We start from the raw sequence: 14,254 nt of genomic DNA, 5'->3' as shown, positions 1-14,254 counted from the left end.
GGCAATTGTCGACAGTTTGGCTCAAATAAACTCACAAAAATTCTTTACAGGTTTGAATGTTTTTACGTTAACATGGGACTCCACCTAATTGCACGCCTGCCTTAATTCGCTCCCAGTAGGCATACTCCTCTATTATTTTAGTAAGGTGTTGTCTTTTTACAGGAAGGTGTATCTTGGGGGTGGGCACTTCCTTGGGCCATCTAGGCCCCACAGCTCCCTGTCCCCTGGTTAGTCGGTGTTGGCCACCAAGGAGGTCACAGGCCCAGTTCTGGGATCAGGAGCAGACATGTCCAGCAGGGCCACAGCTCTCCTAAGAAACCTGCCTGCCTATCACTCTGACCGAGTGTGGGCCTCGGGTAACCACGCTCTGCCCCCACAACTCTACCCCTCTCTCAGAGTGGTGGGTGGGCACCTGCTTCAAGACAACTGATTTTTGCACAGACCTGTGGCCCACACAGAAAATCCAACCACATTCCCTCTTGGGACTGGGAACTGAGAAGTGAGCCTGTTAGTGGGCGAAGAGCAGACTCACAGAGAAAGGCTGAGTTGCGGCAGGTAGCACGTGGGGTGTGGGGCCCCAAACCCTTCTGGTCCCAGGCCTTCTCCCTCCTTGCCCTGTGCATTCCTGCAAAGGCTGCCCACCCCTTACAGGAGTTAGCCAAACCTAGTTTCTCTTCTTTGAGACCCCCAAAACCTAGTGAGGCCCCCTGATCCTGAAGCTGCTGCAGGACTGGCAGCAATTCACAGGAACACACAACGCGTGGAGATGAGAGGAAACAGATGCCAGACAGGGTCTAACATTTACAAGCCCTGGGTGCAAAGTCACGTCTTTTCCAGCTTAAGGCCTAGTCATAATTAAAGTCTTCTTCACTTTGAAGGAATAGAACAAACCACAAGGGAAGAAAGATCAAACACAGCAACAACTTTTAACTTAAGAGAGTTTAGACTCCTTTCAGCAAAGCACCCATCAAGGATGCCACCCAGCCAAGAGGCCATCGAGGCCCACTGCCTGCCCCATGCAGCCCTCCCCTTGGTGGCCACGTTCCTGGCAGGTGAAGCCCATATGGGAGATGACTGTTTTAATGCCACCAAGTACTTGAAAGGACGGTTGTGTACCAGGTGTGCTAACATTTGTTCCTGGGGAGCAGGCCAAGACATATGGGTGTCCCAGACTTGCTAAGACATTGAAATGGATACTCTTCAGATACTGGTGCAGATGGGAGGGATGCAGAAGCCAGAAGCAATGCTCAGCCTGACCTCGATCAGGTGGAGCAATTCTGCTTGAGCCCAAACTTGCATCTCCCATGGAAGCTGTGCAGCAAAGAGCTTCTGAGTCCTGAGAAGACAGCTTCATGACTACCTGTGTGGCTCAAGCATGACCCTCCAGGTCTCACTCTCTTCCCAAATGGCTCATTGATCCAAGTGATTCCTTTGATCCACAGAACTAGCCTCCCTAGAGGCATTCTATTCAACACAGCTTCCTCCTGTTGACACATTTCCAGTGACTTGTGCTCCAGGGTCCTGCCCTCGAATCCAGCTGTTTGTATTACTGCATCTTAGTCCTGCACAAAACGCACCATCCCCTTCCCGTTCTGGAATCAGGGATTGTTTCCCTTCCACTTCCATTTTCTTTTTAACTAAACCCCGCAGACCCTGTCACTGCTCCTCCATGACACGGTGTCCCAACCCTTGTCTATCCTGGCTGCTCTGGCTGCCATGAGGGTGCACTTGGCCTTAGTCCAATAAGCCAGGAATGACTCCTCTGCCCCCACTGAGGACACTGAGAGTGTCACCTCCTTCATTCTACCCACCCCCTGCTCTCTTCATGCAGCCAGATAAAAATAGCTCCCCTGGCCTCCACAACATTCAGCTGTCATGCACTGTGGTCACACAAAGCCCTGCTGTTTGTCACACAAACTGAGAGTAGGGTGGTCCTCCCGACTTGGACTGGCGCACGCTGGTTTTTCTCTAACATCTCACAGCCAGTTTTACACACTCGGACTTTACATGGTGCATTTGAGGCCATGAGCACCCGTCAGCCTTTGACAGGACAGACCTCTACAAATGGAAAGTACTTTTTCAGGTACTGTTTCCTCTGGGCAACCATCTAGCCCCTTGGAAAGGACGGTCTATTCTCCTGCAAGTTCCCCTCCTTTTCTCCTTCCCGGTCCACTGACTCTCACTCCTTTCAGCCACAGAAGAAAATAACCCATGAGCCACAGTGGCTAACTTTCCTTCACTTCTGGGTCCTTCTTTACCATTGTTTACCCTTCACACCCGTGAATGCAAATAATGTCTATTATACCTGCTCCATCATGTCACAGAGCAGGGTCACTGTTTCCCTGCTAAGCCACTCCCACCCATGGAGTTCTAGGAGAAAGACAGGCTCAGCCAGGTCTTACTGTCTAGGCTACTTGGGGCCCCTTCTCTTATTTCTCTTTTTCACTCTTTCTCCACCAACATAGGCTCTAATCAGCTCAGATTTCTAGGTTTATTACGGGCTTACCTGAACAGTGAATTTATCATCTTCGTTGGGCAGAATCCTATAAGTGTAAACGCAATTCCGATACCTGAAATAGACCAAAGACCTTATTAGAACCCATGCAGGAATATTTTTCTGGTACCTGAAATGACGAGAATTCCTGACATGGGTTGAGGAGTCTGAGTGTGAAGTCTCTGAACTTTGGAGCTGACTGTTCTGAGGGGCAATCAGCCCTGGCATCCAGTGGAGCATCAGGAAAAGGCAGGGGGGTCTTTGGGGCATGATTTACATTGGCGCTTGACAGCTCTGTGGTCTGAGCTAAAGCCATCCACCAGCTGGAAGGGTTTCCACAACCTTGGAGTTGTCATGTTGGCCAAAGAACAGAGCCAGATGGGGTGTTTCAAATGTAAATAAGATTCCATGGGACTAAACAAGGTGGGGACATGCTGAATGGGTGTCAGACACAGCCACAGAGAGGACCACACTGGCCAAGGACAGGCTCTGGGTGGAGCACCTCCCTCCTCCTGAGCTACCCTCCCACCCTGTGGCCTCTCCCTGGACACTTGGCCCCATAAGTTCATACTCTCAAAGGTCAGCCACCATCCCATCAGAGATCTGGATTTTCCCCAACAGCTGGTGAGTGAGTTTTAGGATTGCTTCTAATGAGGAAGAGCCAGAGGCCCTGGATTCTCTTCTCTTTCTAGAAGCTCCACTTTCCTTTTGTTCAGGAGTCCCCAATGTGAGGGGGAGGACAAGGAGGAGGAGGAGGAAGGGGAGGAGGAGGAGGAGGAGGGGAAGATACTTTTTACTTTTCTAACAACTTTGAGAGTAAGGGAAGTTGTCAAGTCTGAGCATCTTGGGAGAAGAACACATTGGGGGGTGGTCAAGCTGGGCCCAGAGGCGTAGGGAGTTTCAGGGAATGCTATTTGGGTTTTATACTCTTAGTTGAAACTGCTGGTCTGTTCTCACCCACCATAATCTCCCCCCATTTCCTCCACTTGAGATTCTCATGAACCTTGAACCACTCACTCCTGCTGAACCTTCTAGGTGGGAACCACACTCCAACTCACAGATGCTCACTTTGTTTCTGGGATCAAGACAATGAATAAATACCTCATTACAAAAGTTTCACTTATTTAGCCTTGCTTGTGTGCCTGGCACTTCACTAAACATTCATATGTGTTACTGTCTAACTAGATTTTAAAAATTATACACTTGTCTTAAAATTTTAAGACCATATAGAAAGATATAAAATAAAAAACAAATGTCTCCTACCCCTTCTCCTGTGAGTCCAGCTTCTTTGATTTACTGCCCCTTTTGTAAATCATTCCAGGACTTTTAAACATGCACACAAATTTTTATTTTATTTTTTATTTTTAAACTAGAGGCCTGGTGCACAAAATTCATGCATGGGGGGTGGGGTTCTCCTCAGCCCAGCCTGCACCCTCTCCAATTCAGGACATCCCTCTCACAATCTGGGACTGCTGGCTCCTAACTGCCCCCCCTCCCCCGCCACCAGCCTGATCACCCCTAACCACCTCTGCCTGCCAGCCTGATCGCCCCTAACTGCCCCCCCCCCCCCGCTGGCCTGGTTGTCCCCAACTGCCCCCCTCTGCCAGTCTGATCGCCCCTTACTTCCCCCATCTGCTGGCCTGGTCGCCTCTAACTGCCCCTCCCCCCCGCCTGCCTGGTTGCCCTCAACTACCCCCTACCAGTCTGGTCACCCCCAACTACCCCCCTGCCAGCCTGGTCACCACCAACTGTCCCCCCCCCCCCCCCCGCCACTGCCGGCCTGATCACCCCCAACTGCCGCCCCAGCTGGTCTGGTCACCTCATGCAGCCTGCTGTTCAGTTGCTTGGTTGTCCCTCACTAACCCCCCTGCTGGCCTGGTCACCCTACACAGCCTTTGTTCAGTCATTTAGTTGTCCTTCACTAACCCTCCTGCTGGCCTGGTTGCCACATGCAGCCTGCTGTTCAGTTGTCCATCCAGTTGTTTTGGTCATGACGGCTCTGGCTTTTTATATATTAGGATATGTTTTTATATATTAGGATATGATTTCAGAGAAGAAGAGAGAGGGAGAGAGAGACAGAAACATCAATGATGAGTGGGAATCATTGATTGGCTGCCTCCTGCATGCCCCACACTGGGATCCAGCCCGCAACCTGGACATATTCCCTGACTGGGATTTGAACCGTGACCTCCTGGTTCATTGGTCAAAGCTCAATCACTCAGCCATGCCAGCTGGGCTAGATGCATATCTTTTTAAATGCAAATAATATCATACTATATTTGTTCAGAAGTGTGTTTTCTTTTTAATCTTCACCAGAGAATATGGTTTACTTATTTTAGAGAGAAGGGAATGGAGAGAGAGAAGGGAATGGAGAGAGAGAGAGAGAGAGAGAGATCAATGTATGAGAGAAACAGTGATTGGCTGCTTCCCATGTGTTCCCTGACCAGGAATTGAATGCGCAACCTTTCTGTGCACAGGTCGACACTCCAGCCAACTGAACCACACTGGCCAGTGACAAAAAAAAAACATATGTTAGAAGTCTTCCCAAGCTATGTTCCAACTTTTGGCTGTACAATCATTTACTTGACTAGACCATGCTTTTTCTTATTGTAAATAATGCTGCAGTGAACATCTCTGTTCCTATACCTTGCGTATATTGGTGAGTTCAAAGTTCAGTTTCCCCATCAGTAAACCAGGGTCAACAATAACACTATATCTACCCTGTTGTCATGTAGACTAAGTGAATTGATATATGAAAAGCATTTAGAATAGCACTCCCACCGCCTTTCTGACCACACTAAATACTCCACGCTGAGATTCCTGGTGATCCTGGTCAATCACTGGAAAGAAGAGCTGAGCTAAAGGACAGGGCTCTATTCTGATAGAAACTAGCAGTTGCCTCCCAATGATGTGGTGTCACTTTTTGTTCTGCTAACCGGATATGAAAGTGTCTATTTCCCCACACCCTGCCAACTGACTGTTATCAGACATTTCAATCTTTGCAAATCTGAGAGGTGATAGCTTGCTTTATGAGAAAGGTTGAACATATTCTCATATGTTTTGCTATTGGTATTTCTTTTTTTTTCATATGTTTTGCCCCCAGCCCCATCACCTCCAGCCTCCACTCCTCCACAGAAACTGCCAGACAAATGCCAAATAACTGGAACCCTACTGTGCTTTTATCTTTCACCTCTAGTCCTAATGACACTTCTTCCTGAGAACATGCAAATGAGGACAGGACAAAAAGCCCCTCTTATATGGCTGAGGGCGGCTAATTTGTGGAAGAGGTTGAACGGGGCCAAACATTAGCTTGTAGGCAGAAAGCAAGAACATAGTCACAAGGAGAGGGACAGAGACAGCCGCACAGAACAGGAAGGCCCTTTATGACTTTTTCAAAGATGTTCCAGACACTAAAACAAAGAAGCAGCTCCACATGACTTAAATAGATCAAAAGCAAGTAAAAGAGGAAGAGGGATACTTTGCTCTGGACAGTCACATCTCAGCCGCTCCAGTGCCTGGGGCAGATACCATGTTCCTGGGACCAAATCAGTTTAGATCTTCAAGGGAAACTGACGCACACGCACACAACCCACATGGGAGCAGTCATTCCAGACTGCATACCATGGGGTGCTGGGGGCTCACAGCAAGTGGAGAAGGCACTCCCCAGCTTCCCCCACCAGCAGCTGCATTTCAGTCTGGTCCTATATGCATACATGTGTACATGCCTGTACACACAGAATGCACATGGATACATATATATATATGTATATACAGATACCATATATATATATATATATATATATATATATATATATATATATATATTCACACTCAGAGAGAATCTTACATGGAAAATGTTTAGAGTGAAGGTTCCACAACCAAATCATCTTTTACAACTGCTGCTCTAGAACATAATCCAGACAACATACCCATTGCTGTCTGGAAAAATCAATTGTGAAGGCTGAGCAACGTGAGAGGAGGAAATCTAATTAGAAGGGTAACCTGGAGTCTCAGAGTCAGCATTAAACACCACAAGAGGTGTTATTTGTAATACATAATTGAACCCAAACCATTTGGGTCCCGGTACTTGGGAATACAATGTTTTTCTAATTAATGGGCAGGGGAATGTGCAATGAGCAAGCCAGGGAGGAAGGACCTGGTCTGCCGATGCTTGTTCTCGCCACCTCCCACGGGGCCCAGGCCCGCTGAGACCACCAGTACTGACCTCACCTCTCATGAGCTGTGCTCCTTCTGGCTTCCTTGGAGCCTAGGACTTCAGTCCTCAGCACCTCTCTCCCAAATTGGAACTGGTCACTCTGGAGATGACCTCCATTCCATCTCACTTTATCTTCACTCTATCTGGTTTCATTTGGTGGATATTCCCAGCATCCATGCCCCAGACCACTTTCTCCCTCAGGCTTCCAGGCACTGAACCCTGGTCCCAGCAGCCACCCACCACAGTGTGTCACTTAAGTCCTCTTCCTGCCTCATCTCTTTGAGCACTTCCTCTGAGGAGGCCTCACAAGACATCTTGGTGTCTCCCAGAGGCTCCTTCGGGCCTCCAGGAAGTTACAGAAGTGACACGCTGCCTCTGTTCTCCTCCTTCTTTCTGTGAATTCTCTTCACAGATGGGCCCTGTTACTCCTGAGATGTCAGTATTCACATTATAGCTTATAAACAAGAGCAGCCGGCGTTCAGTAGGTGCTTACCATGTGCTGGCCTTGGGTTATACGTGTTACCCACATTCCCCCATTTTATCCTCTGAGTAATCCAATGACCACAACAGAAAGACACATAGCCCAATTTTTGAAATGGGCAAAGGATATGAATAGACATTTCTTCAAAGAAGAGATAAGATACAAATGACCAAGAAGCACGTGAAAAGCCGCTCGACATGGTTAATCATCAGGGAAATGCAAATCAAAGTCACAATGAGATGTCACTTCACACCCACGAGGATGGTTATTATCAAAAAGATAATAGTAAGTGTTAGTGAGGATGTGGAGAGATTGGAACACTCCTCCACTGCTGGTGGGGATGTAAAATGATGCAGTTGCTGTGGAAACAGCATGTCAGGTCCTTAGGAAGTTAAACAGAGAATTCCCATAACCCAGCAGTTCACCCAAGACAATAAAAATCATATATCCACACAAAAACTTGTATGTCAATGTTCACTGTAACATTATTCACAGTATCCAAGAAGTAGAAACAACCTAATGTCCATCAACTGGGGAACAGGTAAGTATCCACACAACAAGCTATTATCTACACTAATAAAAGAGTAAGTTGCAAATTGACCATATCTTCGTGACACCCACCAGCCAATCAGGAGTGAGTATGCAAATTAACCCAACAAAGATGGTGGGTTAATTTGCATACGCAGGTGCCATGGCAATGACACAGGCGTTCCGCACCACTCCCAGCCTCTCCGGGCCTCTGGGCAGCATGGGAAGGCGGAAAGGGGACTCCGGGATGGAGCGAAGGCGGTGTCGGCAGCCAGGGGAAGGAAGGCCCATTCTTGCACAAATCTTCATGCATCAGGCCTCTAGTTTAGCTATAAAAAGGAAAGATTTGTGCTGCAACGTGGATGGACCTTGAAAACATTACGCTAAGTGAAAAAAGCCAGACGCAAAAGGCCACATATTGTCTGATTCCATTTTATGAAATACCCAGAAGAGGCGAATGGTTAGAGAGAGAAATTAGACTAGTGGTTGCCAGGGGTTGGGAGGAGTGTGCACAGGGAATGACTGCTAAGGGGTACAGGGTTTCTTTGGGGGATGATATGATGAAAATATTCTAGAATTAGAAAGCAGCGACGGTTCACAACATTATGAATGACTAAACACCACGGAATTGTACACTGTACAAAGGGTGATCTTATGGGATGTGAATTATATCCCAGTAGAAAAATTAACCCCATGAGTGGGCATTTCACCAATGAGGATGCTGGGGGAGTGTAGGGAGGCTAGTGTCTCACAAAGGCTAGAATTCATCAGAGCAACCACAGAGGGCTCCCTCATAAGGACTGTGCCACATGGCATGAATTAGGGAGAGAGCAGACCTCCATCACTGGGTGGGGAAGAAGCCCTGGCTGGGAGGAGCACATCTCATCACCATGCATGGGTTCACACTCCAGGAGGTGGGACCATTCAACAGAGAAGAGCTGATGTCTGTGCACAGATGAGTTTAACCTGTCAGGTAGGCAAGCTTGCGAAATGACCAAAGCCAGAGCCCGCATTGGAGGGAAGAATTGCCCTAGGATGCTGGGCATGGGCACAGACACTCGACTTTACCACAGTTGTTCCAAGTCACTGCCCATAAAAGATTCCAGGAATCCACCATCCAGTGGCCTTCGTGGCCTCCCCTCCCTCCCGGGCACAGAGAGAAAACTCAGGGGCGTTATCTTTGGAAAGACTCTTATGCAAACCAGACTTCAGGAGCCTGTGGTCCTCCAGTTCTGCTACTGGCCACTGTCTGTGCCAGCAACCCCCCATCCCTTTCTGTCAATACCAGGTACAAAAAACAGCATTTTTCTTTGCATTTGCACAAAAGTAATTAATGAGCAGTGTCAGCTTTACCGAATCTTTGAAAGGGGATTGAAGGAAAGAGGATTCTATCACAACCATTCACACCACAGGAAATGGCTTCATACCTCTCCTGCACCTTTCTGCCCTCCCAAGCCCTCTCTGTGGTTCTTTCACCAGGGGTCTCTCCTCCAGGCCTCCCTCCCCCCAACCCCACCCATAACCAGGCTTGCTGGCTCCTCCCTGCTTCTCCCTCCCAAGAACAGCATGAGTTCAAATCCTGGCCCTTCCATGTATTAGTCCTGTAAACATGGCTTGTCACCTAACCTCCCTCAGTTTCTGCATCTGTACATGGCTTGTCACCTAACCTCCCTCAGTTTCTGCATCTGCAAAATAATAGCACTTTGTCCAAAAGCCATTGTGGACAGTAATGAGGCAATACACAGAAGGAGCCTAGAATAGAACCTGGCACACATTACACCCTTTTTGAGTCTTTTGCTGTTATTCTTAGGCAGAACAGGTTAGTAAACACCTTTTGTTAGTGGAGCAAGGTTTGGAGCCTGCTCTTTCTCAAGGGGACTGTTACACTCCTCTTCCCAAAACAGGTAGAATGCCTTCTCCAAGGGACTTTGATGGCTGTGTCCTTCTTATGCTTCTTCATCTTTCTGGCTCTGCCAATAAGGTCACCAAGTCCAGGCTGTCTGGTACACTGTCCCCGGGGAAGGAGACTGGGCAGGCCATATGCTGAGGAAAACCGAGGCTGCCTCCCTGCCACAGCTGCTGGACCAGACTGTGGCTTCTGAGCCAAAGGCAGCAGTGTATGCCCCTCCCCCAGCAGGGGAGCCAACTCTCTCCAGTGTGGTTTCGTGGGAGCACTACCCAACTAGGCAGCTCCATATTGGATGATGAACCCAGTCCCAGCAGACGCTCTGGGGGCCCAGGATCGTCTCACAAGGGAGGGCAGGTTGTAAGCCCCACAACACTGGGCCATTGTTCTCATTCTGCCTGTGCAGCCCAGGCAAGAGGAGGCCGTCCCTGGCTGGCCCTTACATTGATGGATCCCCCGTTCCCAAAGGCATATTTCTTCTCTGCAGCACAACACAACTGACAGGTGCACTGGGCCCTGTGTAGAAGTACAGTCCTGGCAGGAGAGGAGGGCATGACCTTGACGGCTTCTTAGCATCCCTCATTCAGGACAGGCTTGGCAGCCCCCAAGTGCCCTGGAGACTCCCTACAGTAGGGCCAACTCTGCTGGCAGCTTTGAGTGGGGCCAAGTAAAGCTGACATAGACCTTACCCAGGAGAGCCCACTGTCACTCATGTTCTCAACATGCTCATCATAGATGACAGAGCTGGACCCAAACCTTGTGGTCAGCAGCCTGGGGTCTTCCCCCTCCAGCTCTCTGTACCCAAGGATGGGCCTCCAGGGTCTCCCCAAAGCAGAGCTTTCTGATCTGCTAAGGAGAGAGCTGGGCTTTCCTGCCACTGGCAGGTGGCAGATGGCAGGGCTAAACTCTCCAGAGGAAGTACAGGTTTGCTAGGCCTGGGGTGAATGTGACTCTCAGGTCACGCGATCAGCACTGAATTATAGCCTTATCTTTGGTGCCCCCCCGCCCACTCCAGTTCCATTTAAATAGTCAAATCCTGTCCTCTTTTCTGAGCATGAAGGCCACTTCTGGGAAGCTATACTCAGTTCCTGGAGTCCAACACACTGCCTAAATCAGCAGTTGGACCCCCACTGTCCCCTCACCAGAGGGCACCAGGAAGAAGCTCTGGCCACATGGGAGGGCACAGGAGGATGAGGTGAGGGCACCCTGGGCGGTAAGGTCTTTTCCATGTGGTTATTTCTAGAGCAGGAGATGTGGCTTCCTCCAGCCACCCTGGCTCACTTTTAGAGCAGGGTTATTAAGAGGCCCTGACCTCACACCTGCACCACGCAGGGCCCTGCACTCTCGCTGACTTCCTGACAGCAGAGAGTGAGCGTCACTTCTGAAACTGAGGAAAGCCCAGCTGCTCTTCCCCCAGCAGGGTCCCCAACACCAGGCCAGGGACCAGGATGGCGTGGGACCAGCTTTTCACTGTACACGGAGAACAGAGAAAACTGAGGATGGTGGATTATTTTTCAGGAAATTAAACCTATTTGATTTAAAGGATTAGCTTTTTAAATTTTTATCTTAAAGAGTGTGTTCTTTCTGCTTCTTTGGTGTTAAAGGATGCTTTCTTTCATGAAATGAGCTGTTGGGAGGTGGCAGCTGTCCTTCATTTAGTTAATTTTAAAATCTCTTTAATTGGCAAAATTAAGGGTAGCAGCAAAATGAGGAGGTCTCCCAACTTTGGGGGAAATTTGGTGTCCATGGTATCCCCCAGCCCACAGTGTCTCCTGACCCCTCAGGAAAGTGGCTTTCCCCACAAACTGAAAAGAAAGGGGAGCCCTGGGTCTGGGGCGGGGGGGGGGGGGGTGGTGAAACCTGGCCAAGGGGCCGAGCTCCCGGGAAGGGCTCCAGCCCTGGTGTCTGGGGCTTTGGGGATGGGAAGCGGACAAGTCCAGACTTGGGCTAAGAGGGAGGTGGGCATCTGTGGGCAGGGCACCACGGGCCTCCTCCCTAAGGTGCAGACCCCAAACATCAGCTGCGGGTCTGAGAGGAACTTGATGCGTGCGAGGGGAGTGGAGGGGAGGAGAGATGGAAGAATGAACACGGGAAACCAGGCCTGGACCCCAGTTTGCCACCAGCTAGCAGGGCAGCACTGACAAAGGCCTCAAGCCCTCCGAGCTCCATCTGCTCACCTGCAAAGTCAGGGGCCTTCAGACCAGAGGTTCCTGAGGCGTCTGGCCCCAGCTCTGGCTGGCATGACACTCCCAGTCTGGAGTGAGAGACCCGCATTCCACATGTGCAGCCTCAGCACCAGTGCAGCCCGTCATATAAATCAGGGAGCTGAAGCCCTCTCCCTGAGAAGGCTGGCACACAGGGACACCTAAGGAATCAGCCCTGACCACGTCCTGCTGGGACAGGGGACAAATCTACACGGGCCAGTGGAATCCCATCAGAATCTCCTTACCCATTCCAAGGCCCCATTGGAACAGTGTCTGCAGGGAAGTCTGGGCCTGAGTCCCTTGCCCCGAGTATGAGAGGAGGCGGAGGGGGGGTGGAGCTCAGGAAGCTGGCCTTGGGAGGTCAGGCCGCTGTGAGCCTGCGTTATTTTCTAAGTACTCCCAGCTGGCCCTTGTAAACACTATTGTCTCCCTGGCTGTTACCTGGAACCTATCCTCATACCTGGCTTGACAGTGACAGAAGTCTGATTGTCTGGGGCAGCCACTGGGGGCAGATGGCCCTGGCTTTGACTATGGTCACGCATTTAACCTGTCTAAGCCTCAGTCTCTTCATCTGCAAAGTGGATGAGAACAGGACCCGTACTTCAGGTTGTCGTGAGGATGAAATGGGATAATGCACAAATGCTTAGACACGATGCTCGAAACAGGACCGTGTTCAGTGACCCACTTTCTCTCCTGCCTGGAGAAGGGCAGGGCCCTGCCAGCTCAGAGCAGCCTTTCTGCAAGCCCAGGGCCACTGCTGAGAGGTGCCTGTGGACACACCCTTCACCCACCAGGCCCTGGCGCTGCCCGAGGCCCCAGCTGGATGGTTAAACCACAGCGCTGCAGGGGGCGAGGGCCTCCTTTAGATATGGGTCAAGAAGGGTATTTTTAAAAGGAACCTTCAGCAAGTGGCTGGTTCCTCAGTTGTTAGGACAACTGGCCCATTCAGCAACATCTAGAGTCTTGGAGCAGGGAAGTTCACGCAGCAGAGAGGCCCCAACGGGAGGGGACGCAGCCGAGAGCCGAGACAAGGAGGAAAGAGGCTGTAGCTGCCTGTGACGGTGACTTCCTCTGTGCACAGGGCCCCAAATGCCACGTCTGGGTGAACTGAAAGTCCTTTCTGGAGTGAACCCACCCCATACTCGTGGTTCCCCCGATAACGGTTTTCTCCAGGGGCCTGGAGCCTGGGCATGGGAGGGCCGCCTTGCCACATCTGTTCTCCATGACGTTTCCACACTGGGCATCTGCGAGCAGCCCCTGAGCTGACCGAGCTCTGACACACCCACCCCCATGGAGCCCTGAGCTTCCGCCAACCTCACAGAGCCTGCACCCCTTCTCCTGCCCCTGGAGCCCCGAGGACGCTGCCCACCCGGGCAGCTGCGGTCTGTGACCAGGCCTCGGGGTGGCTCTGGAGGGGTCCAGCACTGCCAAGCCTGAACTCCGGGGACAGCAGTGCACCTCAGGCCTCGGCGGGCCCTGACAAACGTGGGCACTGTGCAAGCCGGACCACTCCATGCCATGACAGAGACCCCGACTCAGTGCCGGGCCCTGGCTGAGCCCCCAGCTGGTTTCCCCTCTCTGAGCGGCACCTCAGCATCTCTGTGCCCGGGGGCAGGGGAGGCCAGGCCGGCGGAGGGAGGGCACTGGTGGGGACGAGCATTGTACTCACAGCACGCAGAGCGCGTAGGCCCGGGAGATGGACTCGCTGGCGCGCACGAGGAAGCTGCCGTCCTTGCCGGTCCTGGAGAGCAGCTCCTCCGCCTTGGAGCGGGTGATGTTGCCATGGTTCCAGCAGGGGACCATGGCGGGCGTGGGCCTCCTGGGCAGGGCCAGGCGGGGCCGGCAGCCTCCCCCACGACCAACACACCACCAAGGGGAGCGGAGGCCCCTGTGCTGCCACCCCCTCTTGTCCCCTCTCTGTTGCCCCGGCTGCTGCCACCAGCTCACTGACCGACGACTTCCTGTTTCAGGCGCTTTGCGAGGGAAAGGAAACGAGCTGCAGAGAACTTCCTCATTGCAGAGACCAAGCAGGAGCCCAGTCCTCCACCTTCCCACCCCACCCGCCCGCCCTTTTTCTCCTGGGATGGGACTCAGTCCTTGGAGGGTCAAACGCCAGCTTAAGTCCTGGGGGAACTGGCAGCTCCTTTGGTGTCAGGGGGCTCAGCTGGCTGCTGCAGAAGCAGGACCTGACAGGCGTAGACATGCCGAAGCAGTGGCCATTCAGAAGCCTGTCCCTTTGTCCACGTGGGGTGGCCACGCCCTGGACAGATCTCTCAGCCTTCTTCCCTACCCCAGGGCTTTTCGACTCACTGATCCTCTAACCCGCAACATATCCAAGGAACAGAGGCTCCCAGGGCAGGGCTTCTCAGCTGGGTCTCAGCCCGCACAGGGCTGGATTAAATGGAGGGGGAAAGTTACAATCAAG

The 14,254-nt window shown here is 51.4% G+C and overlaps 1 protein-coding gene across 2 annotated transcripts in view; it reads right to left on the bottom strand.

The window, feature by feature from the left end:
* Positions 1-13,772, bottom strand: part of INPP5D (inositol polyphosphate-5-phosphatase D) — a 97,710-nt gene extending 83,938 nt beyond the window's left edge. Inside the window, exons 1-2 of one of the 2 annotated variants that reach the window (XM_080667809.1) lie at positions 13,499-13,772; positions 2,507-2,570 (exon numbers count right to left, since the gene is read on the bottom strand). In XM_080667809.1, coding sequence (XP_080523935.1) covers positions 2,507-2,570; positions 13,499-13,632 — 198 coding nt within the window. In that variant the 5' untranslated portion in view covers positions 13,633-13,772. The remainder of the gene's footprint in view (positions 1-2,506; positions 2,571-13,498) is intronic. The other variant, XM_080667810.1, reaches the window with a different exon arrangement.
* Positions 13,773-14,254: the final 482 nt, after the last annotated feature.

The sequence above is a fragment of the Plecotus auritus genome, assembly GCF_963455305.1.
Source record: "Plecotus auritus genome assembly, chromosome: 5".
Lineage (NCBI taxonomy): Eukaryota > Metazoa > Chordata > Mammalia > Chiroptera > Vespertilionidae > Plecotus > Plecotus auritus.
This window is presented reverse-complemented; position numbering and strand designations above follow the sequence as displayed.